Source organism: Ranitomeya variabilis, chromosome 2 (assembly GCF_051348905.1).
Source record: "Ranitomeya variabilis isolate aRanVar5 chromosome 2, aRanVar5.hap1, whole genome shotgun sequence".
Lineage (NCBI taxonomy): Eukaryota > Metazoa > Chordata > Amphibia > Anura > Dendrobatidae > Ranitomeya > Ranitomeya variabilis.
This window is the reverse complement of record NC_135233.1, coordinates 458,654,305-458,681,113: the sequence shown is the minus strand read 5'-3', so window position 1 is coordinate 458,681,113 and position 26,809 is coordinate 458,654,305. Positions and strand designations below refer to the sequence as shown.

At 41.3% G+C, this 26,809-nt stretch overlaps 1 protein-coding gene across 3 annotated transcripts in view; it reads right to left on the bottom strand.

Moving 5' to 3' along the window:
• Nucleotides 1-4,977: 4,977 nt before the first annotated feature.
• LOC143806638 (cathepsin W-like) overlaps nucleotides 4,978-26,809 on the bottom strand; it is a 37,507-nt gene continuing 15,675 nt past the window's right edge. The window contains exons 4-11 of one of the 3 annotated variants that reach the window (XM_077287403.1): nucleotides 26,462-26,604; nucleotides 17,954-18,047; nucleotides 16,039-16,119; nucleotides 15,409-15,525; nucleotides 14,090-14,154; nucleotides 11,470-11,557; nucleotides 7,293-7,351; nucleotides 4,978-5,445 (exon numbers count right to left, since the gene is read on the bottom strand). In XM_077287403.1, the coding sequence (XP_077143518.1) occupies nucleotides 5,338-5,445; nucleotides 7,293-7,351; nucleotides 11,470-11,557; nucleotides 14,090-14,154; nucleotides 15,409-15,525; nucleotides 16,039-16,119; nucleotides 17,954-18,047; nucleotides 26,462-26,604 (755 nt within the window). In that variant the 3' untranslated portion in view covers nucleotides 4,978-5,337. The remainder of the gene's footprint in view (nucleotides 5,446-7,292; nucleotides 7,352-11,469; nucleotides 11,558-14,089; nucleotides 14,155-15,408; nucleotides 15,526-16,038; nucleotides 16,120-17,953; nucleotides 18,048-26,461; nucleotides 26,605-26,809) is intronic. The other 2 variants (XM_077287404.1, XM_077287406.1) reach the window with 2 other exon arrangements.

Sequence of the window (26,809 nt, the reverse complement as noted above, 5' to 3'; positions counted from 1 at the left end):
CGATCAAAAAGTTGAATGGAAATAAAAATATCAAAGAAAATGTCATCTTGTCCAGCAAAAAAAAAAGACACAAATACAGCTCCATCAGTGGAAAATAAAGTTATATCTCTCAGAATAAAGCGGTGCAAAAATAATGATTTTTTTCTATAAAAGTTTTTGTGTAAAAGCACCAAAATATATATAAAAACGATATAAATGAGGTATTGCTGTAATCGTACTGACCAAAAGAATAAAGCTGCCTTGTCAATTTTACTACACGGTGAACGGCATAAAAAATTGGAATAGAAAGTGAAAATGGTACCAATAGAACATCAACTTATCCTGCAAAAAAAAAACAAACCCTCCCATTATTGTCTGCAAAAATATGGAAAAATTACAGCTCTCAAAATATAAAGATGCAAAAACTAGTTTTTGCAAAAAAAAAAGTCTTTTAATGTGTGACAGCAGCGAAACATAAACTGATATAAATCTTGGTATTTCTGTAATCGCAGCAACTCGAATAATGAAGTTGTATAATCACTTATCTCGCACTAGGAATGGCGTAAAAAATAAATAAAATCAATTGTTCACCTGCTCCTGTTGATTTGCTCATTCTGCCTCCCAAAGATCGCAGGAAGGCTCCGCTCACATTTATCCTGTGCTCTGCGCTGAGCGCTTACACTGGGGTTTTCATGGAAATCTCTGAAATACGCCATTCAGACAGGACCCTCGGCGGAAGATTCCCTTTAATGAGGCAGAAGGAGGCACTGTGGATGTCGTCTAGCCCATGATCTGGTAGTGTCTGTCTTTATAGGCTTGCATAAAAATGTGGTCTGTTACAGTTTTGTGCACTTCTGAAAGGAAGAACAACTCTGAACAGAGGCCAGACTGAGTCCAGAATAACTGCTGCCTCATTATAGTGAATGGACCGGTCGGGCGTGTCATCTGAATTACATCATTTGATTTAGATTGGTAACTCTGATGTAAGTTCTCAGCGTAGAGTGCTGAATAAATGTGATGCCATATGTTACGTAAAATGTTCCCAATGAAAGGTTCAATTCAATCCTCTAAAAAAAAACAAGTCCTCACTCAGGTCCATCATCCCTTAATGAAAGTGTAGAGGGAAGGGCTTCTATGTTTTTCTTATTACAAAGGCTCTGGAAAAGCACTATGGCTCCTTGATCCCCATAAGAAATTTTGCACTCTAAAATCTCTTCTGAACCCCACAGTGTGCCTAAACGACAATTAGTGTCAACATGTTTGGCATTCCTGTAGCAATGAGAGCCCGCCTAATTTATGGGTGCATGTCTCCAGAAGAATGAGCTGGGCACTACAACGTACTGGTGACTACAACGTACTGTGCGCTACAATAGCAGATTTGCATTTTTCACTTGGTAACATCCTCTGCTGCTTTTTTCTGGAAAAAAAACCATGGAGTCAAGTAATCACTACACCTGTAGATGAATTCTCAAAGGGGTATACTTTCCAACCTGGGGTCACTTGGCAGGGTATTCTACGCTATTAGCACTTAGACTCTATATATGGAGTCCGCAAACTTCTAGGAAAATATGTACTCCAGGCGGCAAATGGCACTTCATCCTTCCTTAGTCTCGCAGTATGGCTAACAGTACTGCACAACCGCATATGAGGTATTTCCACGTTCAGCAGAAATTGTGTGACAAATTTGGATGCCATTGTTACATGAAGGATATTGGCTCACTCAGGAGAACTTGTATAACAAACTAAGGGGCCCATTTTTTCCTATTCGCCCTTAGAAGAATTAAAAACTTGGGACAAAAAGAATATTTTTGCTGGAAAAATGCCATTATTCTTTCTTCATCCATCAATTATATAAAATTCTGTGAGGCACATGTGTCAAAATGCTCACTGCATCAGTAGATTAATTCATTGGGGGATGTAGTTTGTAAAATGAGGTCACTTAGGGATTCCTGCTGTTCTGGCCCCTCACAGGCTCTGCCAATGTGACTGTACCCTCATACCATTCTAGCAAATCTGAACTCCAACATGACGCTTCTTCCCTTCTAAACTTTGCACTGCAACTCAAAAGTAGTTTTTGACCACATATGGGGTATTGATGTACTCAGGAAAAATTGCAAAACAAATTTTGGGTTCCATTTCCTTCTGCTATCCTTGTGAAAGGTTTTTTAAAAAATTGGGGTTAAAACATTTTTGTTGAAAAAATATTTTTTATTTTCACAGTTCAACATTGGAAAATTTTGTGAAGCATCGGTGGGTTCAAGGTGCTCACCACACATCTAGATAAATTCCTTGAGGGGTAAATTTTTGGAGTTTACACTGTTTGGGTACATCAGGGGCTCTTCAAACGCGGCATGGTGTTTTCTCTCGATTCCAGACATTTTTTAGTTCAAAAAGTCAAACAGTGCTCCGAGCCCTGCCATGCACCCAAACAGTAGTTTTCCCCTAGATATGGAGTATTGGCGTACTCAGGAGAAATTGCATTAAAAAATTTGTGGGTCTATTTTCTCCTGTTACCCATGTGAGAATAGAAAATTGTTTAAGGCTGAAGTAACTTTAAAAAAAATAAATAAAAAAAAGTTAAATGTTCATTTTTTCTTTCCACATCACATTAATTCTTGTGAAGCACCTGAAGGGTTAATAAACTTTTTAAATGTGGTTTTGAGGGATGCAGATTGAAGAATGGTGTCACTTTGGGTACTTTCTGTCATATAAGCCTTCAAAAGTCACTTCAAATGTGATGTGGTGCCTCAAAAAATGGTTTTGGAAATTTTGCTCAACAGGACTGGATTTTCCTTTTTCTTTTTCAAAAGAAAATATGGTGCATACAAAAGACTGCCTAGTGCAGTCGAAACGCGTCGACTGGGTCATGCCGACCATGTAAATTTTTCTTTTGTATGCACTATATTTTCTTTTGAAAAAGAAAAGGAAAATCCAGTCCTGTTGAGCTGGATTCCAATTTTTTCTATTTTCCTTGATGTGAGGCCAGGGCGAGGCCGGTGTCTGAGCCCTAGGTGGATGAGCATAGAGCAACTGGGTGAGCTGGAATTCAGATTCTACTGTATAATTTTTGTAAATTTTGTTGGAAAAATGAGAAATTGCCGATCAATTTTCAACCCTTCCAACTTCCTAATATTTTTTATGATTTAAAAAAAAAGGCAGATGTAAAATAGACGTGGTAAATGTTACACAACGTATGTAATATAAACAATTCAAATTTTATTAAATTATGTCACGAATCATTACATGATAAATAAAAAAGGGAGGGAAAAACAACCCAACAAAAAATTCAAAACAAAAACATGAAAATTCTAGATAAAATGCACAGGAGGTGGGTCAGCAGATGAAAATGTAGAAAATACAGTATGGTATCGTCCAGCAACAGGTAAGTAAAATAAAAAAGCAAATGCATATATGTCTTAATAAAACCTGTGGTGGTACAGTCCAGACTCACATAGGCTGATCAAAATGCGTCAGCTTATCCAAAATAATAGCAGTATTATAATCAAGGAAAAATCCTCTCCAACAGATTTTAGATCACGGTGTATGATAGAACGGATGAAAACAGATGTCTTTGGAACCTGTTAGGCAGAGTAGCATGTGCCATGTCTACCGATGGAAGCCCTAATACACGTTGATGGATCACCTTAACAGAATACTTGGTATATACCCTTGAACATCTCCAGTCGATGGCTTACCAAATGGAAGAGCTAACACATCTGGTACAGAACTTTATATAACCACTTAGCAGAAAGCCGCTCAATTCAAAAATTGCCGTAGCAGCTTGATATTCAGTGCCTTAAAGTACTCGTACCCTGTGAACTGTTCCACACTTTCTCACTTTACATCCTCAAACTTAAATGTATTTTATTGGGATTTTGTGCTATATCAACACAAAGCAACGAATATTTACGAAGTGTAAAGGAAATAATAAATGGTTTTCTAAATATTTAAAAAATATAAATTACATTTTTGACATGCAATCATTTTGAGTCCCCTGTAGTCTGATACTTAGTAAGACCAACTTTCTCTCCCATCACTGCTGCAAGACTTTAGGGGTCTTTTTCTACCAGATTTGCACAGCTAGAGGCTGAAAGTTTTCCTCATTCTTTGCACATTCGCTCTAGCTCCGTGATATTGGATTTAGACGTTTGTGAACAACAATTTCCAAGCCTTGCCACAGATTCTCAACGGGATTTATGTCTGGACTTTGACTGGTCCATTCACATAAATGTATAAACTTTGATCTAAACCATTCATTGTAGCTGTGGCAGAATGTTTAGTGCCGTTGTTCTGCTGGAAGGTGAACCTACACCACAGTCTCAAGTCTTTTGCAGCCTCTAACAGGTTTTCCTCCAGGATTGGCCTGTATTTAGCGCAATCCATCTGTCCATCAACTCCGACCAGCTTACCTGCTGTAGAAAAACCTCCCCACATCATGCTGCTGCCACCACCATGTTTGCTGGTGGGGTTGGTGTTTTCAGGGTAATGTGCAGTGTTGGTTTTCTGCCACACTTGGCGTTTTACATCTAGCCCCAAAAGTTCTAGTTTGGTCTCATCTGACCAGAGTGCCTTCTTCCACATGCTGACTGTGTCTCCTACATGCACAAACGGTACTTAAACCTTTAACGCTAAAAGTTGAGAATTGTTAAAATCTGAATGGCAAATTGATCTGAGTTACTAATTTGTCACCAACATATTGAATCAGAATGTAGGAGAGATGTGACAATGGCTATATTGGCTGTCATTCAAATTTCTGGAAATATGCAGAACAAAAGGCAATTTTTTTAATTTTTTTTTAATTTGCTAGAAATAATCCAATATTTTGCCACATTGATTTTGCAGAGAAATTAAGTGTAAGCAGGTTTAATAAAATGCAGTACAATGCATCTTTGTATATTTAACATAAAAAACCTTTAAGTTACAACGTGGCACTGAATTACTAAGTTCTATACAAGAGTATTTTCCTAATTGCCAACAAAGGGGCTGACTTGCAATAACAAAACAAGATTAGGGTTTGCCATAAAATAATAATTTCTTACCTGGTAAATCACTTGCTGCTCCAGAACTGCCACTCTTCTGCTCCCCATTCTTGTTTGATTACTGTGCTGCAGCCAATGACCGGCTGCAGCGGTCACTCCGCTGTGGCACAATGATTGGCTGCAGCAGTCACGTGTGGATGTGATGTAAACAAACACCCAGCAGTGGAGCACAAGGTCATTTACCAGGTAAGTAATGCTTTTATTATTATTTTACGACATTCTCCCTCTTGGATTGGTTATTGTTGGTTCCGGATAACCCCTTTACTGCAGCACAGGAATCGAAACTGCAGCACAGGAATCGAAACTGAAGCACTCGTTGTTAGGGAGGACATGTGTACGACCTGGATCCTGGGTAGGTCACAACAGCACTTAGAGGCCAAGTTGTAACGCCACACATGTTTGAACCAAAATGGAGTTTAAAAAATCCCTGTAAAAGAGAGAACAACGATTAGTATTCATGTTACTGAAACGTACCAACATTCAAGGTTCTATTAACATCCGTGTTGGACACTCCGTGCAGATCCACCATCGCAGAATCCATCATGTTTGACTGATAAATGTTGCTGTCGGTCACTAACCACTTAATTTAAGTTGTGCCATTAGGTCTGTTTGGGCGTCTATCGCTACCCTACAACACGATCGACCGGATGCCAATGGAAAACCATGGCAGCCAACCCGTCACCATCATCTTGGTACTCCTCTGGCTTGTTCTAAATGCCAAAGTATTCCAGTATATAGACAAGGGAGCAAGCGTCCCCTAAAGGGTACTGCGAAAATAAATTGTAATATCATAAAAAATGAGAAAATAAAAATGGATTCACCCCCTCATCAGTTAGAAATAAATAAATTAAAAAAAAAAATTGAAATTGCCAGATATATAAAAATCGGATTTATTAAGATATAAAATCATTGGTCCTCAATCATTACAAAGTGCAGAATTTTTTAAGTCGTTAAAATAGTAAAAAAAAAAAATATATATATATATATATATATATATATATATATAAATGTTTGGTATTTCAAAAGGGCATTGCAGAATCATGTAACCAGGTCACTTCTGCATAATGAACAACATCAAAGTAAATGTTCTCATATGAACTCGAGCGTGGGAACTTTTCCAAGGCTCCAGTTCATGAGGACATCCAGCAGAGGGCGCATCACCGCGACTGAAGGTAACTACAGGTCACCCTGCTTTCCATTCAGTACCCAAGGTTTTACAGGCAGGAGCGAGTGCTTTAGCACAGCTCCTGGCTGTAAAATGATTTAACCCCTTCAGATGGATTTACTTCGTGGGACGTGACTGATCCTCGGAAGGTATGAGATATTGTTGATTTGTTATTTTTACTTTTTCACAGAACGAGGGTCTTCAGCTGGATTAAGAGAATAATAAAATATTAAAACAACCTGTGTCTTTATTTCATTAAAGGACTTTGTAATAATGTGTGTGTGTTTTATTAACCATTTCGTACTATTGGATTAATAATGGATAGGTGTCATAATTGACGCCTCTCCATTATTAATCTGGCTTAATGTCACCTTACAATAGCAAGGTGACATTAACCCTTCATTACCCCATATCCCACCGCTACACGGGAGTGGGAAGAGAGTGGCCAAGTGCCAGAATAGGCGCATCTTCCAGATGTGCCTTTTCTGGGGTGGCTGGGGGCAGATGTTTTTAGCCAGGGGGGGCCAATAACCATGGACCCTCTAGGCTATTAATATCTGCCCTCTGTCACTGGCTTTACCACTCTGGCAGAGAAAATTGCGCGGGAGCCCACGCCAATTTTTTCCACCATTTAACCCTTTATTTTAGCTACAGCGCCAAAATTTTGCACATACACACTACTAACATTAGTAGTGTGGAATATGCAAAAAAAAAGGAGATATGAGATGGTTTACTGTATGTAAACCATGTCTCATATCCTGTCGAGTTTGGGAAGGAGAAATGAAAAGCCGGCAATTGAATTACCGGCTTTTCACTAACACCGCTGCGTATTTCTCGCAGTTCACACTGCTGGTCCGTGTGTAATCCGTATTTTTCTCGCCCCCATAGACTTTCATTAGCGATTTTTTTGCGCAATACGGTGACAAACGCAGCATGCTGCGGTTTTGTACGGCCGTACAAGACCGTATAATACGGATCAGTAAAATACGGCTGATAGGAGCTGGGACATAGGGAATCATTGGGCCGTGTGTTATGCGTATTTTACGGACGTAGTTTATGCGCTCATACGTCCGTAAAACTCGCTAGTGTGAGGCCGGCCTAATACTTACATTTTCACCCCAATCTTCCCCCCAGCTGTTTTTTAAGATCCAATGAGGTTGTTTCTTATCTAGTAAAAAATAATTAAAATAAGATTTAGTTTGCATGTCACCTTAAATGTTTTTTATTTTGCATTTTGTAGGTAAGCCTTCTTGGCTAAAATTAGCAAATTATTGAACCATGCTAATATCGCTAATGTCAATCTTAAAAACTGGACGATGGAAAATTCTAAACACATCCAAGAAGTTAGACCAAGCCGACAAACAATAGTTGAACTTTATGGTAAAAATATGTCAGTAGGGAGAAAGTAAAGGGCCACAGTTATTCAAGTCTTCTTTTGACCTCCTGTCACAACTCTGTTACCGAGTGTCCCGGGACCAGGTGCTCCATCCCTGTCCCTAACACTAGGGGCGCCCTAGCTCGCCCTGTTCCCTGGATTACTTCTGATGGTGAAGATGTTGGGGCCATGTACCTTGCTTTAGCTCCTGAATCCGCCCTCAGTCTGTACCCTTCACCCACAGAGAAGAGGGGAGTAGTAGTGTACCGTAATACACCAACCAGACTAACAAGGTAGTAGGAACAGCGGTAAGGAAAAATACCAAACATACAAATATACTCACACATAAACAACAGAGGTAAACACCGGGGAGTGGAGGATGTGGTTAAACCAAAGTAAGAGAAGAAAGGAAATTATCACACACTCAAAACCTAGCAACAGTCACAGATAAATCCACCAAACGCCTTCATAACCAACAACAACCTCCAGCCATGCAGCATAAGCTATCCCTGACAATGAGTGCCAGTCATGACCCAGTCTCTATAGAAGATGGGAGTGGCTAACAGCTGAGAGCCTAAATGCTCCAGGAGATCCCAACAGAGCAGATTAACCCCTGCACTTCCAAAAGAAATATACATTATTTAATAAGGTGAAGTGCTTCTAATCGGTGCAGGAGTAGGAGAAATCAGATGCTGTGGTCTTCTGGCTCCTTTCTGTTGCGGTAAATCATTGACACCTCCTGATTAAAAGATCCTTAACCTCTTTGCGACTATAAAACATAAATATGCTATATGAGAACTGGGAGGTGGATGGAGTCTGCTTAGTAACGGAGATCACTCCGTGCTAGGCAAGTACCAGCTGTTTTGTTCAGTCGGTACCAGCTGTTTTGTTCAGTCGGCACCTGCTTCATACAGCAGCAAGAGGAGCCAGCTCTGCTAACTGCCGCAATCAAATGTTGAAAGCATTATTTAACTGGCACAAAACTATTTCAGTACTCAACAGGCTGGCTTTCCTAGCTCATTGTTATTGCCGGTATATACCGACAATGCTATACTATAGTATTGCAGTATATAGTATAAGAGATTACAAGTTCTAGTGGCCCGCCCTGCGCAGGCGTACTTATCTTGGACACTTTGTCCCTCTGAATGGGGCTATGCTTATATTTTTTGAAGCAGGCTACTAACATGAGTTTTTAGATGAGTGTCTTTTTACCCTGCATTTATTTTACATCTTAGTGCATCCCGGCCAGCATTTTTTTCTTCGGGTTACTGCATATGCCATTCACTGTTTTTGTACAGCTGACATGTGCGCGCAATAGCAGCAGGTGGAATCACGATCCACCTGCTGCTATTAACTAGTTAAATGCCGCTGTCAAAAGCTGACAGCGGCATTTAACTACCGCTTCCGGCCATCGGGCTGGAAATGCGCGCATTGCCGATCCCCGTCATGTGAATGGGGGTCAGCGATCCGTTGGCATAACAACCAAAGGTCTCCTTGAGACCTCTATGGTTGTTCATACCGGCTTGCTGTGAGCGCCACCCTGTGGTTAGCGCTCATAGCAATGCTGTAATTCAGCTGCATAGGAGCGATCTGAGCATCGTCTCTATGTAGCAGAGCAGATCCAGTTGTGCCAGCTTCTAGTCTCCCATGGAGGCTATTGAAGCATGGCAAAAGTTTAAAAAAATGTTTTGGAAAAAAATAAAAAAAAATATAAAAGTTTATATCACCCCCCTTTCGCCCCATTCAAAATAAAACAATTAAAAAAAAATCAAACACACATATTTGGTATCATCTTGTTCAGAATCGCACGATCTATCAGTTAAAAAAAAGGATTAACCTGACCGCTAAACGGCGTAGCGAGAAAAAAACTTAAAAACGCCAGAATTACGTTTTTTTGGTCGCTGCGAGATTGCATTAAAATTAAATAACAGGCGATCAAAAGAACGTATCTGCACCGAAAGTGGTATCATTAAAAATGTCAGCTCGGCACGCAAAAAATAAGCCCTCACCCAACCCCAGATCCCGAAAAATGGAAATGCTACGGGTATCGGAAAATGGCACAATTATTATTTATGTTTTTTTAGCAAAGTTTGGAAAAAAAATGTCACCACTTAGATACTATGAACTCGTAATGACCTGGAGAATTATAATTGCAGGTCAGTTTTAGCATTTAGTGAACCTAGCAAAAAGGCCAAACAAAAAACAAGTGTGGGATTGCACTTTTTTTGCAATTTCACCATACTTGGAATTTTTTTCCTGTTTTCTAGTACAAGACATGATGATACCAATGGTGTCGTTCAAAAGTACAACTCATCCCGCAAAAAAATAAGCCCTCACATCGCCATATTGACGGAAAAATAAGTTATGGCTCTGGGAAGGAGGGGAGTGAAAAACGAAAAAGCAAAAACGAAAATGGGCTGTGTCTTGAAGGGGTTAAACTTGTAACAGTGCTGGAGCATGTTTTTTTTATCCTTTTTTTTTATATGTACTGTATATACCACGACAGAGTTCATAAGTCAGTTTAGAAAAGTTCTGTAAAAAATAGTTAGAAATGGGTTGCAAACCCCACTGTCAGATTACAGCCCACTAACGGCCAACTACTGTATGTGATGTAAAATACATAGGCTGTCAAAGCTAAAAGATTTAAAACCCTATTAATAAAACCCTATTGACAGTTATATTTCGCAAAAATACATTCATTTAATAATAAAAAAAAAATCAGAGGCCAGCCGCTGACATCTGTGTGCCCTTCACAGGCTCTGCATGTCTTTAGCGTCATGCACCACCCCTGGTTTGGCGCCTGTAGATCATCTGAGCCTGCCAGCACCGTGCCCGCCTGTACAGGCTGAAGTTTTCCTTCTAGGCGGTGCCAGCTTTCTGTCCCTTGGGGTTCAGCTGCCATGCATCCGTGGTTCGTCTTGGTGTATCACCTGGTTTCCATCTGGAGCCAAGTTTAACCCCATCATCAGGGGCTCTAGCGAAGAGTCAAGTATTCACCTAGCTACGCCCAACCAGGCTCTCCTAGGATCACGGCACAGTGATTCCACCACTCCAGCTACACTGTACTTTTAATTGATTTTTACTAATTATTTTTTTTTTAAATGGAATTATTATATTTGCTTTACTGTAGCTTACAATTTAGACTAAGAATAAGAAATCTAGCCATGAATTTTCCTAACAATATTTCCTCTTTAGCGCAAGATACTGCTACAAAAATAGTGTCATTTTTCCAAAAAACACTGCAAAATAACCCCTAAGGCTACTTTCACACATCAGTTTTTTGCCGTCAGGCACAATCCGGCAAATTTTGAAAAAAAAAAACGGATCCGGCAAAAGTTGCCGCTTGATCCGTTTTTTTCTCATAGACTTGTATCATCACCGGATTGCGATGGATGGCCTCACGTGTCATCTGTTTTTTGCCGGATCCATCAAATTCTTTTTCCGGTGGGTGGAGAAAATGTACATAGGAACGTTTTTTCTGTCCGGCAAAAAAACGCCCAGTAATGGATCCGGCGGAAAACGTGTCAAACATTAGAGGAAATTATGGAATCCGACGACCGAATTGTTTGTTTTTTTTACACAAACCATGCATCTTCCATTCTCTCTCTCGTAAAAAAAAAAAAAACAGATCCATCGCATCAGTTTTTCATAATTTTTGCAGGATCCGTTTTTTTCAAAATTCGACGGATTGTGCCTTACGGTAAAAAACTGATGTGCGAAAGTAGCCTTAGAGAACAAATATCCACATCCGTGATCAGGTAACTTGTTTAATGCATGTTATGGACACCTCATTTTCGGAACTAACTAGACATGAATAAGGTTGAAATGGAGCACTACGGCAATCGTAATATGTGAGATAGGTGCTCAAGTAGGGTTTCTAGTTTTAGACATGAATTGGGGTTCATTATTACCTTTTAGGTGATAGCCCACTAATAAAACTGCATGGTTTACAGCGTACGGCTCACAAGATTTCTGTTCAATCACTCCTCCTACGTAATCCTGTATTAATTTAGAGAAAAATGATTAGTTATACCTACTGTAGAGTACACAATAAAGAGATTATTATAGTATGGAAAGCCACAGTGAAAACATTATTAAGCTGTGGGGGCCAGAATGTGAACATTATTAGAGTATGGGGGCCACTCAGGGAAACATTTCTACTGTGAGAGGGGTCACAAAGGGGAACATATCTCGTGTAATCTATCATATGTTGCAGGATAGTTACTGTGGGGGAGAGGCAAAAAGGAGGTACAGAGGCACTATGGCCCTATAAACTTTGTGCAGAACTGGGGGGAAAAAAATGAGGTGGATGCGTTTAAAAGCTATCAGCCTTAGATGTCTGTGTGATAAATTTTATAGAGTCAAGTCTAGGCTGGAAGGTGTCATATTGAGCTACGAGATGGTGGCCTGATTCTAACGCATCAGGTATTCTAGAATATGTATGTAGTTAATTTATGAAATTTTCAGAATAATGCAATTTATACAAAGGATTCGGCCAGCCATCCGCGACCAATTAGCGAAGCGTGGTTCAAATGCCGTGCCAATTCGCGGGCGGACTGCGACTGTCGCTGATTGTTCGCGGCCGGGCGTGACCAATCAGTGAATCCAGGGCCGGCTCCAGGTTTTTGAGGGCCCCGGGCGAAAGAGTCTCAGTGGACCTCCCGCTTTAACACATACCACGATTCATGATGCACAGATACAGCAGAGAAATAGAGCACAGCCGAGTAGCGTATAACACAGCCCACGTAGCATATAACACAGCCATGTAGTATATAGCACAGCCACATAGTATATTGCCCAGCCCACGTAGTATATTGCCCAGCCACATAGTATATTGCCCAGCCACGTAGTACATAGCACAGCCACGTAGTATCTTGCCCAGCCACGTAGTATCTTGCCCAGCCACGTAGTATATTGCCCAGCCACGTAGTATATAGCACAGCCACGTAGTATATTGCCCAGACACGTAGTATATAGCACAGCCACGTCGTATATTGCCCAGCTACGTAGTATATTGCCCAGCCACGTAGTATATTGCACAGCCACGTAGTATATAGCACAGAGACATAGTATATAACACTCCCCATGCAGTATATGACCCAGGCCACGTAGTATAGAGCACAGCAATGTAGTATATAGCACAGCCCACATAGTATATAGCACAGAGACGTAGTATATAACAGCCCACCCAGTATCTAACACAGCCCGCGTAGTATATAGCAATGTGGGCACCATATCCCTGTTAAAAAAAAAGAATTAAAATAAAAATAGTTATATACTCACCCTCCGTCGGCCCCCGGATCCAACCCAGGCGTTTACCGATGCTCCTCGCGACGCTCCGGTCCCAAGAATGCATTGTGGTCTCGCGAGATGATGACGTAGCGGTCTCGCGAGACCGCAATGCATGGACCGGACCGTCGCGAGGAGCGGGAAAGGCCTGGGCTGGATCCGGGGGCCGACAGAAGGTGAGTATATAATGATTTTTTATTTTTTAAATTATTTTTAACATTAGATCTTTTTACTATTGATGCTGCATAGGCAGCATCAATAGTAAAAAGTTGGTCACTCAGGGTTAATAGCAGCGTTAACATTTGCGTTACACCACGGCATAACGCGGTCCATTAACGCTGCCATTAACCGTGTGTGCGCGCTGACTGGAGGGGAGTATGAAGTGGGCACTGATGGCAGGGGAGTAGGGAGTGGCCGTTTCACGACAGACAGACGAAAGTGACCCTTAGACAATTATATAGTAGATGCCAGATAGCAAAAAGAGAAAATAAATTATTTCAACTGGAGTCCTCTCCGGTGAGCTACTGGATTTACCTGTGCACTATACATTATATACTATTTACAGAGATCAGTTGTAAAGCTACAATTTACAATAGATGGTCACTATATGGGAATAATAATGGTTTTAGTACAGAAAAGTTTAATGATCAGTATGGTGGTATTACTTATACAAACACTATGCTGCAGTACTTCAGTGCCCACCCCATTCTCTGACAGGCATCACTGTATAGAGATTGTGTGTGTGTAATATATATGTAATATAAACATTTCACCTGGCTTCAAGTGTGGTTTTTATATTGCCCACACCTGTTACTTGCTACAGGTGAGTTTGAACGAGCATCACATGTTTGAAACAAAGTTGTTTACCCACAATTTTTGGAAAGGTGCCAGCATTTTTGTCCTGCCCATTTTTAATTTGTGTGTGAAATTATGTCCATTTTATCTTTTTTCTTTTTTTTGTTGTTCCAGTACACACAAAGGAAATAAACTTGTAAGCAACAAAACATGTGTACCTGCCTATAATTTTCTGGGAGAAATACTTCATTTTCTGGAACAATTTCAAGGGTGCTAACACTTTCGGCTATAATAATAATAATAATAATAATAATAAATTTTATTTATTTAACGTCAACATATTCCGCAGCGCTTTACAAATTATAAAGGGGATTTGTACAGACTATGACCATATGTATGAAAATACTTATGGTATTTATGTACACTTACTGCTTACAACATATTTACCTTTAGAAGACTATTGTTGATGGCCACAGCAATGGTTCCATTGTTCTTTAGATAATTGGCCATTGCTTAAAGAAAAAAACACAATCAATATCAATATTGCAATTAAATGTTTTTCATGAATGTATTAATTTTATTCTTTACTCTTCTTGCTTTAGCCATTACCAATTTTACTCTCCCACCGTATTATAGGGGTTGTCTGGTCCAAATCGATAAGTCTGCAATCACTGTGTGTGACTGCAGACTTATGAATATTCCCCCAGTGCATGCACTGTGTGCTGCGGGGATGCGCTGATTTCTGAGTCAGGCCCGGAGGGTGTGTACGTGTTATACACTTATATGAAGCGAGGCTGCGCCCTCTAGTCTGCCGCTACATGGCCGTGTCACTAGAGAGGTGCGGCCTCACTCAATAAAAGTGTAGAGCAAGGCCACCCCCACTAGACAGGCCCTGGCCGGGAGCATGTATAAACATACATATCCTCCGGTCCCTAGTCAGAAACCTGCAAATTCCCACAGTGCGTGCTCTGGGGTGATTCATCAATTTGAACCAAACAACCCCTTTAAAGAGGACCTTTCACTAATTTGAGCCTGTTAAACTGGTCAAATCATGCAGAGCTGAGTGAAACAAAGTTTTTAATTTTTCCCTCTACATGTTGGGGCATGCTGAGCTGTCAGTGTCTTGAGTGACAGTTTAGCCATCCAATCAGGATCCATGTGTCTCCTGTTCTTAGTAATTACCTGGCTATTTAGCCAGCTTTCTGCCTTAGATTTGTGACAATTGTAGCTTTGCTCAAGAGGTGTGTGTTTGCTTTGTGCACCTAGCCTTGTGTTCTGATCTTTGCTGCTCGATCGATTTGCCTTGACCATCCATTTGCCTAGCCCTTTTGTTGCGATCCATTACAGTCTTGGAATATTGACCCCAAACTATTTCCTGACTACACCTTTGTCTCACCCATCTGTTTATGACATACCCTCCTGGCTTTTGACCTCGGACCTCTTGACTACCCAGCCTCACGGCTTGCCCGTGAGTAGTGACTAGCGTCACCAGAAGATATAAAAGCAATTGGTGATTGCTGCCAAAGTTCTTTGTTGTTTTGGATTTGTTGACTTCCTATTCTCAGTACCTCCAAAGAGAACCATATCCAGCTGGGGATGTATTGTTCCTCTGGAGTCCTGACAGATATCAGCTACTGATCGGGAATAACAGCGTCAATTCTTTGTACCACAGTATATAAGGTATGCAGGAATATTAAGAGTATTTCTTTGCAATAAAAGCTTCCACTACACAAAAAATAAATTTGTCCCAGTATTATAATTCTTACCGTGTTCATTTTTAGGGAGCATTAAGAAGTCATATATGAAAGTTTTTGAAGAAGTAGTACTTCTACATTTCTGTGTTACCCCTACATATTCGTAATCGCGTTCATTTACCAATCCCTCTATAGAGGAAAAAAGAGAAAAACAATATTGATTTTTCTTAATTAATAAATGTGATACAATACAATAAAGGCGATATATTCTGAACATTACAGACTAGTACTGCATGTTGTTTATGTAAATACTTGACTTGCTCACATCTGGGACTGCCAGTCAGGGCATTTTTTCACGCTGAATGTGTTTATCATAAGTTACCATCATAACAGCTGCTCTGTGTTTAACACAGTCCCTCTACGGTATAAGCCTGCAGCTGTTATATCTTGGGTATGAGTGCAATCCGTGAAAACCAAGGATGGCACTTGTTCGAGAAAATCTGTCATGTGCATGGGCCCTTACTGATATTGAATAAGCTGTAATTTTTTTTACAATGTATTCCCCTCGCAGTTTTATATCAGACTGTAAGGATTCAGTTCAATCTGTCCTTTTCCTCGTTTAACTTAATTGGGTAAAGCAGTGGCTTCTTATCCTAAATGATACACTATATTTACTGTACAAAAATACAAAATGTATCTTACGTAGCTTCATGACAGTTATATAAGCGTCCCAAATATATGCTCCTCTACAACCGGCCTCACAAGGACCACAATCAAGAACCTCTGGAAGAAAATAATTGTGATTTAATTTAAAAGCACAGGTAATTTAAGACTTAGAATATGTCATGAAAGACACTTAAAGGAGTATTCCCATCTCCAAAATCCTATCCCAATATGTAGTAGATGTAATAATATTAGCAAAAACCTTCAATTATAAATGTAGTATAGTTCTTCTGATTGGCTATGTCACTTACCTCATGTAGGGCATTTCAGTAGCTTAGGTATCCATGGTTACGACCACTCATATAGTGGCAATTAGTTAGACAGATCTTGGTGGTCATAACCATGGATGCTTAAGCTACTGCAGTGCCTTACATGAGGTAAGCGACTAAGTGAATCTGAAGAACTATATTAAATTTCTAATTAGAGGTATTTGCTAATATTATTATTACACCTACTACAGTACATATTAGGATAGGATCTTGGAGATGGGAATATCCTTTTAAGACAATAACTTTATTTTATAAATTATAATTAAGAGAGGGCTTTTTATGTCACTGTTTGGGGTGCCTATAAAGTGGAACTCCAATTATCAATTGTTTTGATCGTGTCTTGATTACTAAAACAAAGGTGTAGCATTTAAGGTACCTTCACACTAAGCGACTTTGCAGCGAGAACGACGACGATCCGTGACGTTGCAGCGTCCTGGATAGCGATCTCGATATATATACACACACACAGTATAATGTAAAAAAAATGGCAGCACTTCAAGGGATCAAATAGAGTGATTTAATCTCTCACACAAATCATGTAATATTTCTGTTCCACATATAATCTTTACTTGAAAAAGATTCCATTTGGAACTAAAACGTTGCATGATTTCTCTGGGAGAATAAATAATTTACATGGGAGAATAAATCAATTTATTTGATCTATCTATATCTATCTATATTAGTGGAAAATCAACTCCGTTGTGTGTTAAGATAATTTTTTGCCCTCTTCTGTTTCAGCATAGAAATTGTGATATTAAAGGTGTGTGTGTATATAATATATATATATATATATATATATATATATATATATATATATATATATATATATATATATATATATATGTATATATACAGTGTGTGTGTGTGTTTTAGCAATAAAAGCATGATTTTTTAAAATGAACAAAATTGTGGCATTTCCACTATCTTAGACCCGTTCCTTTTTAAAGGCTTCCACCAATTTATCCGTATGGGAGCTTCTTACAGATCGCTATACATTTCCTAGTGGAAAGTGTCACTTTATATTAAGAAGTGGAGTCATGGGAAACCGTTATTGGGACTTGGGAAAGTCTATCATTTTTTCTGTTTAGGATATGACCCTATAGCGCCCTTCCAATCAACAAATGAAAGGGTCAACTGCTTGCTCCTCTTCATCCTGTACTCCAGAGGGCAGCTGTGCCTGTTCATGTATCTCAGTCCCATTCACATGATCTGCAGTGCTGGGCACAATCCTACTTGGATCTATGGGATTCTGCCTTTGTAAAAGCCCTTTAATTTTGCCATTCTCAGGACCTCTTCTTATCAGATAGCCGTTCCTAAATACATTCATTAATTTACTCCTTTCTCTCCACCTGGATGTGAATAGTGGACCCAGATTTTTTATATTTTTTTCCTCCTTATACATATTACTGACCACATCTGCCACCAGAGAAACATTGCATGCAAAAGATTTTGGACATCAAAGTGGATATTTTTTCCAAGTTTAAAATGGTTCATATAAAACAGTGTTTCACTGAGATGTAAGTGAAGTCTGATTTTTTTTTTTTTTTAAGAATTAGCCCCAAAATTGATAGGGTTTATGTTACATAGATGAAGGAGCCTTGTGACAAGGAAGGGCAGACACATACGCTGAACTGATAAGTTTACTGGATGTCCAAGGATTCCCCACTGTGCCTCAATGTTTCCAACAGCAGTAAAAGCCCAGCAGGATCCACATATGCTCTGGGGAATTAAGAGAGACGTTATATGCACTACATTATTTGTTCTATTACACATTAAATGAGCTCTAGTCCTCAATCTTAAAGATGTCACATCGAATGTTTTCTTTCCTCATCCCTCCTAATTTCCTATGTGCTGATGAAGTGGATTAAAATACTTACCAATCTCCATCTTCTCCGGTTTCCATCTCTGCTCCAGTCCCCGGCAAACAGACCAACCAGAACACACAGGGGTTTGTTTGCGTGAACTGGAAGTCAATTTCTCAGTGTACAGTGGCTTACGAAAGTATTCACCCCCCTTGGCACTTTGCATTTTTTCATGTTTTTCTACCTCACAACCTTGATTATCACTTTTTTTTAGGGTGTTTGCATCCGTTCTTGTAACAAACATGCCTACAACTGTGAACATTTGGTTTTCTTTTTATTGTGAACCAAATAACAGATAGGACATAATAACTGAAAACTACAGACTGCATAACTATTCACCCCCCTAAAATTAGTAGTTTGTCAATTATCCTTCTGAGGCAATTACAGCTGCAAGTCGCTGTAGAGAAGTCTATATGAGCTTTCCACTGGGATTTTTGCCCATTCATCAAGGCAAAACTGCGTCATCTCCTTCAAGTTAGATGATTTCCTCTGGAAACCAGCAATCTTCAAGTCTGACCACAGATTCTTAATTAGATTAACGTCTGGGCTTTGACTAGGCCACTCCAAAACATTTCCATGTTTCCCCTTAAACAACTCGAGTGTTGCTTTAGCAGTATGCTTTGAGTCGTTGTCTTGTTGGAAGGTGAACCTCCATCACAGTCTCAAATAACTGACAGAGTGATCAGATTTTGCTGAAGAATATCCCTGTTTCCCACCATCCATCTTCCCCTAGACTCTGACCATTTTAAATGTCGATGATGCTGAAAATCATCCCCGCACCATGGTGCTGCCACCACCATGTTTCACTGTGGGGATGGTATTGTTGGGGTGGTGAGCTATGTTGTTTTGGTGCCAAAGATGCTTTTACCTTGGTGACCAATACGTTCAATTTTGGTCTGTATCTGACTTTATACAATTGGGAAGTCTTCCACATGTCTTTTGGCAAACTGAAAATAAGCCTTATAATTTTTGTGTGGCAGTAAAGACTTTATTCTGCCCACTCTTCCATAAAGGCCACCTCTATGGAGTGTACGGCTTATTGCAGTCGTATGGACAGATACTCCAGTCTCTGCTTGGAAACTCTGCAGATCCTTCAAGGTTACCTTTGGTCTCTGTGCTGTCTCTCTGATTAATGCCCTCCTGGCCCAGACTGAGAGTTTTAGTGGGTGGCCCTCTCTTGGCAGGTTTGTTGTGTTACCATGTTCTTTCCATTTGAAGATAATGGCTTGATGGTGCTCCGGGAGATCTTCACAGATTGAGAGTTTTTTTTATAACCCAAACCTGTCTTGTACTACTAAACAACTTTGTCCCGAACTTCTTTGGAGATCTCTTTGGTCTTCATGGTGTTGTCTGGAGATCTCCTTGGTCTTCATGGTGTTTAGTTTGTGATGCATCTTGCTTAAAGGGAACCTGTCACCCCCCCGCAGGCGTTTCTAACTAAAAGAGCCACCTTGTGCAGCAGTAATGCTGCATTCTGACAAGGTGGCTCTTTTAGTTCTGTGTGCTGTAACTGCCGAAATAATCAGTTTTGTTATTTGTCCTAAATACCTTTCTTCAGTCCTGGAGGCAGGCCTTTCCCCCCCCCCCTGCTGCAGAAGCCACACCGCCGTCACTCAAATCTTCTTGGCGCCGGGCGCCGCCTCCTCACCTCTGTTTTGAAATGATCCGGCGCCTGCGCTCTTTTCTCCTGCCTTGGGCAGGTGCAGTGAGCGCTGGCCGTCTGTCCTCTGTGCGTACGTACGCCCTGCATGTGAATCCCAGCCCCCCAGTGTCTTATGATTTATTCATACTACAGGGCTGTGATTCACAGGCAGGGCGTACGTACGCACAGAGGACAGACGGCCAGCGCTCACTGCACCTGCCCAAGGCAGGAGAAAAGAGCACAGGCGCCGCATCATTTCAAAACAGCGGTGAGGAGGCGGCGCCCGGCGCCAAGAAGATGTGAGTGACGACTGTGTGGCATCTAAAGCAAGGGGGAAAGGCCTGCCTCCAGGACTGAAGAAAGGTATTTAGAACAAATAACAAAACTGATTATTTCGGCAGTTACAGCACCAATAACTAAAAGAGCCACCTTGTCAGAATGCAGCATTACTGCTGCACAAGGTGGCTCTTTTAGTTAAAAACGCCTGGGGGGGGGTGACAGGTTCCCTTTAATTGTTTAATTGTGTTCCAGTCTCTGTGGCCTCTCAGAAAAGGTGGAATATACTGTATCCACTTAGATTTCACACAGGTGAACTTCCTTTTTCCAAGCATGTGACTTATGAAGGTAATTGCTTGAATCAGAAATGTTTAGGGACGTCATAGCAAAAGGGGCGAGTATATATAAAACATGCCAATTTTTAGTTATTTGACCCCATAAATTTAATTTATGCCTCTATTTTTCTCTCTTCACCAACTTAGATTATTTAGGGCAGACGCATCGCACACAAATCGGATTACAAACCTACCGTATTTTTCTGACCATAAGACGCACTTTTTTTCCTCCAAATTTGGGAGGAAAGTGTGGGTGCGTCTTATGGTAGGGATGTAGCATGTGGGGAGGGGGGAGCAGCGAGTGGGATCGCACTGTTATCCCACTTCAGAAAGCAGAAAAATGTCCCTGCTGCCCAGCACTGGGGAAACCATGTGATCCCGATGATTAAGTGCAGTGAATATTCATTAGCTGCTTCCCCGCCCACCTATCAGCTGAGCTGTGAGCTAGGAGCAGCAAATGAATACTGCACTTAAGCAGGGACACACATGGATTCCCCAGCGCTAGATTCCTTGCAGCAGCTGGGGAGATCTGTGTGTCTGGGGGAGGAGGAGGCAGCAGCAGCAGGGTTCGGGGGAGAGGAGTTCGCTGGTACCTGCCTGGGCTGGACACTAAAGGTGTTGTGAATTCTGCTCTTGGGCTCCTTCCGGTGGTTGCTAGTGGTAGTGCAGTGGTCTCTGGATTGTAAGCTAGGGCAGGTGTTTCTGCTTATTGCAGTTCTATTAGGTATTTAGCTGTGTAGGATCCATCTATCCCTGCCAGTTGTCCATTGTATCTTGGAGGGATTGCATCTCTGTCTGGCTCCACTTGCCCTGCTGTCATTTCAGCTAAGATAAGTGTCTGGTTATTTGTTCTCTGTAGCACGCATGCGGTGTGCTTTTATGTGCAGTGCAATCTATTGTGTTTTTGTCCAGCGTAGACTTTGTTTGGATTTTTCTGTCATGCTGGATTCTTTGGAGATGCAGATATACATCCTATGTCTTTAGTTAGATGTAGTAGATAGTATATTCTGCTGTGGATTTTTCTAGAATTTTAATACTGACCGTTTAGTACTCTGTCCTATCCTTTTCTATTTTAGTTAGAAGTGCCTCTTTTGCTAAACTCTGTCTTTTCTGCCTGTGTACGTATTTCCTCTTAAACTCACAGTCAATATTTGTGGGGGGCTGCCTATCCTTTGGGGCTCTGCGCTGAGGCAAGATAGGATTTCCCACTTCCATCTTTAGGGGTATTTAGTCCTCCGGCTGTGTCGAGGTGTCTAGGCCATGTTAGGTACATCCCACGGCTACTTCTAGTTGCGGTGTCAGTATTAGGATTGCGGTCAGTACAGGTACCACTTACTCCAGAGATAGTCACATGTGGCTCCATGGTCACCGGATCATAACATAAAGGTACCTTCACACTAAGCGACGCTGCAGCGATACAGACAACGATGCCGATCGCTGCAGCGTCACTGTCTAGTCGCTGTGTGGTCGCTGGAGAGCTGTCACACAGATGGCTCTCCAGCGACCAACGATGCCGAAGTCCCCTAAGCAGGGCCGTGCTTAGTAACCCGATGTTTACCCTGGTTACCAGCGTAAATGTAAAAAAAAAAAAAAACACATACTCACATTCCGGTGCCCAGCGTCCGCTTCCCTGCACTCCTCCTGCATCCTGTGTCTGCACTGTGTGAGCGCCGGCAGTACAGAGCACAGCGGTGACGTCACCGCTGTGCTCTGCTTTTACTTTACGGCCGGCATTCACAGTCAGTGCGGGAAGCAGACGGCGAGGGACGTGTGACAGACAGCAGAAGGTGAGTATGTACTGGTTTTTTTTACATTTACAATGGTAACCAGGGTAAACATCGAGTTACTAAGCGCGGCCCTGTGCTTAGTAACCCGATATTTACCCTGGTTACCATTGTAAAACATCGCTGGCATCGTTGCTTTTGTTGTCAAACACGACGATACACGCCGATCTGACGACCCTGAACTTTCAGCAATGACCAGCGATATCACAGCAGGATCCAGATCGCTGCTGCGTGTCAAACACAACGATATCGCTATCCAGGACGCCGCAACGTCACGGATCGCTATCGTTATCGTTGCAAAGTCGCTTAATGTGAAGGTACCTTAAGAGCTGTGCACAAGGAGGACCTGTGTGATGTCAGGAGTGGGTGGGCTGGAGCATCACATGGCAGCTCAGAGCCCTCCCTCTTGACATCATCTCAGGTCCTTCAGACTCCCCACTAGAATCTGCAGGCTTCCTCTTATAACCTGTGCTGTGGAAAGGCAACAAGAGGGAGGGCTCTGTGTGCAGTCATGGGATGCTTTTACCTCACCACAGCTGGCTGGCTGCCACAATTAAAATGTTAGTCTTTACAACACACAATAATGCACTCTGCCACTCATGTGGTGAACTATAACTCAGCATGCCATAGGATCTGCAGGACATGCTGGGAGTTATACACTCACCGGCCACTTTATTAGGTACACCATGCTAGTAACGGGTTGGACCCCCTTTTACCTTCAGAACTGCCTCAATTCTTCGTGGCATAGATTCAACAAGGTGCTGGAAGCATTCCTCAGAGATTTTGGTCCATATTGACATGATGGCATCACACAGTTGCCGCAGATTTGTCGGCTGCACATCCCAAACATGCTCCATACAAGGCAGGATGGATCCATGCTTTCATGTTGTTTACGCCAAATTCTGACCCTACCATCCGAATGTCGCAGCAGAAATCGAGACTCATCAGACCAAGCAACGTTTTTCCAATCTTCTACTGTCCAATTTCAATGAGCTTGTACAAATTGTAGCCTCAGTTTCCTGTTCTTAGCTGAAAGGAGTGGTACCCGGTGTGGTCTTCTGCTGCTGTAGCCCATCTGCCTCAAAGTTCGACGCACTGTGCGTTCAGAGATGCTCTTAGGCCTACCTTGGTTGTAACGGGTGGCGATTTGAGTCACTGTTGCCTTTCTATCAGCTCGAACCAGTCTGCCCATTCTCCTCTGACCTCTGGCATCAACAAGGCATTTCCGCCCACAGAACTGCCGCTCACTGGATTTTTTTTCTTTTTCGGACCATTCTCTGTAAACCCTAGAGATGGTTGTGCGTGAAAATCCCAGTAGATCAGCAGTTTCTGAAATACTCAGACCAGCCCTTCTGGCACCAACAACCATGCCACGTTCAAAGGCACTCAAATCACCTTTCTTCCCCATACTGATGCTCGGTTTGATCTGCAGGAGATTGTCTTGACCATGTCTACATGCCTAAATGCACTGAGTTGCCGCCATGTGATTGGCTGATTAGAAATTAAGTGTTAACAAGAAGTTGGACAGGTGTACCTAATAAAGTGGCCAGTGAGTGTAGTTCTCCCATGGGATTTTAAAGCAGCACTCCAGTGTTATTTTGCAGTGCTGGAGTGGTGCTTTCAATATAAGCCCTGTGCCCCCATTCTTATACTCACCCTCCAGCATCTTCATATAGTACTGCACAGACACCACACTGGTCCCGCAGCTTCCAACATAATAACATACTATTATATATAACTAGACTGTGGCCCGATTCGGGTATTCTAGAATATGCATGTCCCCGTAGTATATGGACAATGATGATTCCAGAATTCGCGGCAGACTGTGCCCGTCGCTGATTGGTCGAGGCAACCTTTATGACATCATCCTCGCCATGGCAACCATTATGACATCTACGTCGATACTGTGCCCGTCGCTGATTGGTCGAGGCAACTTTTATGACATCATCGTCGCCATGCTGTGCCTGTTGCTGATTGGTCGAGGCCTGGTGGCCTCGACTAATCAGAGACGCGGGATTTCCAGGACAGACAGACAGACAGAAAAACCCTTAGACAATTATATATATAGATAACACTACATATAATAGTATGTTATTTATGTTATTAAATATTTTACCACATTTTTTTGCTTCAAATATTTTTTTCCCTATTTTCCACCTCTAAAACCTGGGTGCGTCTTATAGTCCGAAAAATACGGTATTTAAACACAGATTGTAATGTAACAAAATAGGTAAAGTGTGGGGGTGAATACTTTTGCAAACCACTGCACATCTATGAAGCTATGTTCTGTGCATCCAGAGGTTTATAGTGAACTAAGTACCTCTGCCCAACACAATGGTCCCTCTGGCAAACAATAGGAACAGTCACGTAGGACCAGAGTGGCACTGGAAGCTGGAGAAGATCACGATCGGTAAGTATTTTAATAAATTTACACATCATTACATAAGTAATTAGGAGGGATTATGGAATAAAAGTTTTGCTGGGAGATCTTTAATTGTTGTGGTTTGCCTTGGCAGCTGCCTATACATAAGTATTATATTGAATGAGAATGAAAACAAAACTAAAAGTAAGGTGAATGATAAAGAATGAAAATAAAGAAAGAAAAATGGCCATAATATGAACAAAGAAAAAAGCTTACCGTAATTAATTAAAAAACATATATATTCTGAGGAACAGAGAATACAAGTATTTATTAAAACAGATATGCAAAGAGCGGGGACAGATCCTCATCCTGCTTTTGGAGACTCTATACCTTACAGTAGTATGGAAACAAAAGCCCAGCACTCCAGTGGATGTGAACAGCACCATTGTATTATGGACAGTACTAGTGATTTCTCCCGGGCAACTCTCCTTTTAATTAGATTGTTCATTACATTAAAAAAACAGTGTAGATAAGTATTGGTAGAATACTAATCTCAAAGCAATTCCATAATTCCTAATAATTTAATTTAATATTAACCCCTTTCTGCCATCGGACAGAATAATACGTCCGATGGCAGATCTCCCTGCTTTGATGTGGGCTCCGGCGGTGAGCCCGCATCAAAGCCGGGACATGTCAGCTGTTTGAACAGCTGACATGTGCCCTCAATAGGCGCGGGCGGAATGGCGATCCACCCGCCGCTATCAACTAGATAAATGCCGCTGTCAAACTCTGACAGCGCATTTAACAAGCACTTCCGGCCATCGGGCCGGAAATAAGCGCATCGGTGACCCTGTCACGTGATCGGGGGTCATCGGCGTGTCGGCATGACAACCAGAGGTCTCCTTGAGACCTCTATGGTTGTTGATGCCAGATTGCTGTGAGCGCCATCCTGTGGTCGGCGCTCATAGCAATGCAATAATTCTGCTACATAGGGGCGATCTGAGCATCACCTCTATGTAGCAGAGCCAATCCAGTTGTGCCAGCTTCTAGCCTCCCATGGAGGCTAGTGAAGCATGGCAAAAGAAAAAAAAAAATCTTTTTAAAATTATGAAAAAAATATAAAAGTTCAAATCACCCCCCTTTCGCCCCATTCAAAATAAAACAATAAAAAAATCAAACATACACATATTTGGTATCGCCGTGTTCAGAATCGCCCATTCAATACAAAAAGAGCATTAACCTGATCATTAAATGGCGTAGCGAGAAAAAAATAAAAACACCAGAACTATGTTTTTTTGGTTGCCGCGACATTGCATTAAAATGCAATAACGGGCGATCAAAAGAACATATCTACACCAAAATGGCATCATTAAAAATGCCAGCTTGGCTCGCAAAAAATAAGCCCTCACCCAACCCAAGATCACGAAAAATAAAGACGCTACGAGTATCGGAAAATGGCGCAAATTTTTTTTTTTTAAGCAAACTTTGGCATTTTTTTTCACCACTTAGGTAAAAAAGAACCTAGACATGTTTGGTGTCTATGAACTTATAATGACCTGGAGAATCATAATGGCAGGTCAGTTTTAGCATTTAGTGAACCTAGCAAAAAAAGCCAAACAAAAAACAAGGATTGCACTTTTTTTGCAATTTCACCGCACTTGGAATTTTTTTCCTGTTTTCTAGTACATGACATGGTAAAACCAATGGTGTCGTTCAAAAGTAGAACTCATCCCACAAGAAATAAGCCCTCACATGGCCATATTGACGGAAAAATAAGTTTATGGCTCAGGGAAGGAAGGGAGCGAAAAACGAAAACGCAAAACTGAAAAAAGCTGCGGGGGTTAAGGGGTTAAGATAGTGTCGATCTCCTACCTGATTTTTGGCTTTTGAAATGACCCCTGCCTTGCGCCAGTCACAAGATTCATGAACCGGTGCAGCCTCTACCTTCAGTTGCTTCACATTGTTTGAAGGAAGGGCATCAACATAAGTCAAAGTATTTCTTGTGAATTCTTCATCTAAACACACACGGACAATTAAAGGAAAAATGGAGATGTCACAAGCCATAGACACTCTGGGCAAAATTTTAATAACGCTTCTAAGTCAGGTAAGATAATTAGCAGATGTTTCCCTCTTGTTTCTTACTGGGAATCTGTCACCAGGTTTTTCCCCATGTAATCTGAGAGCAGCATGATGTAGAGAGAGAGATCCAGATTCCAGTGA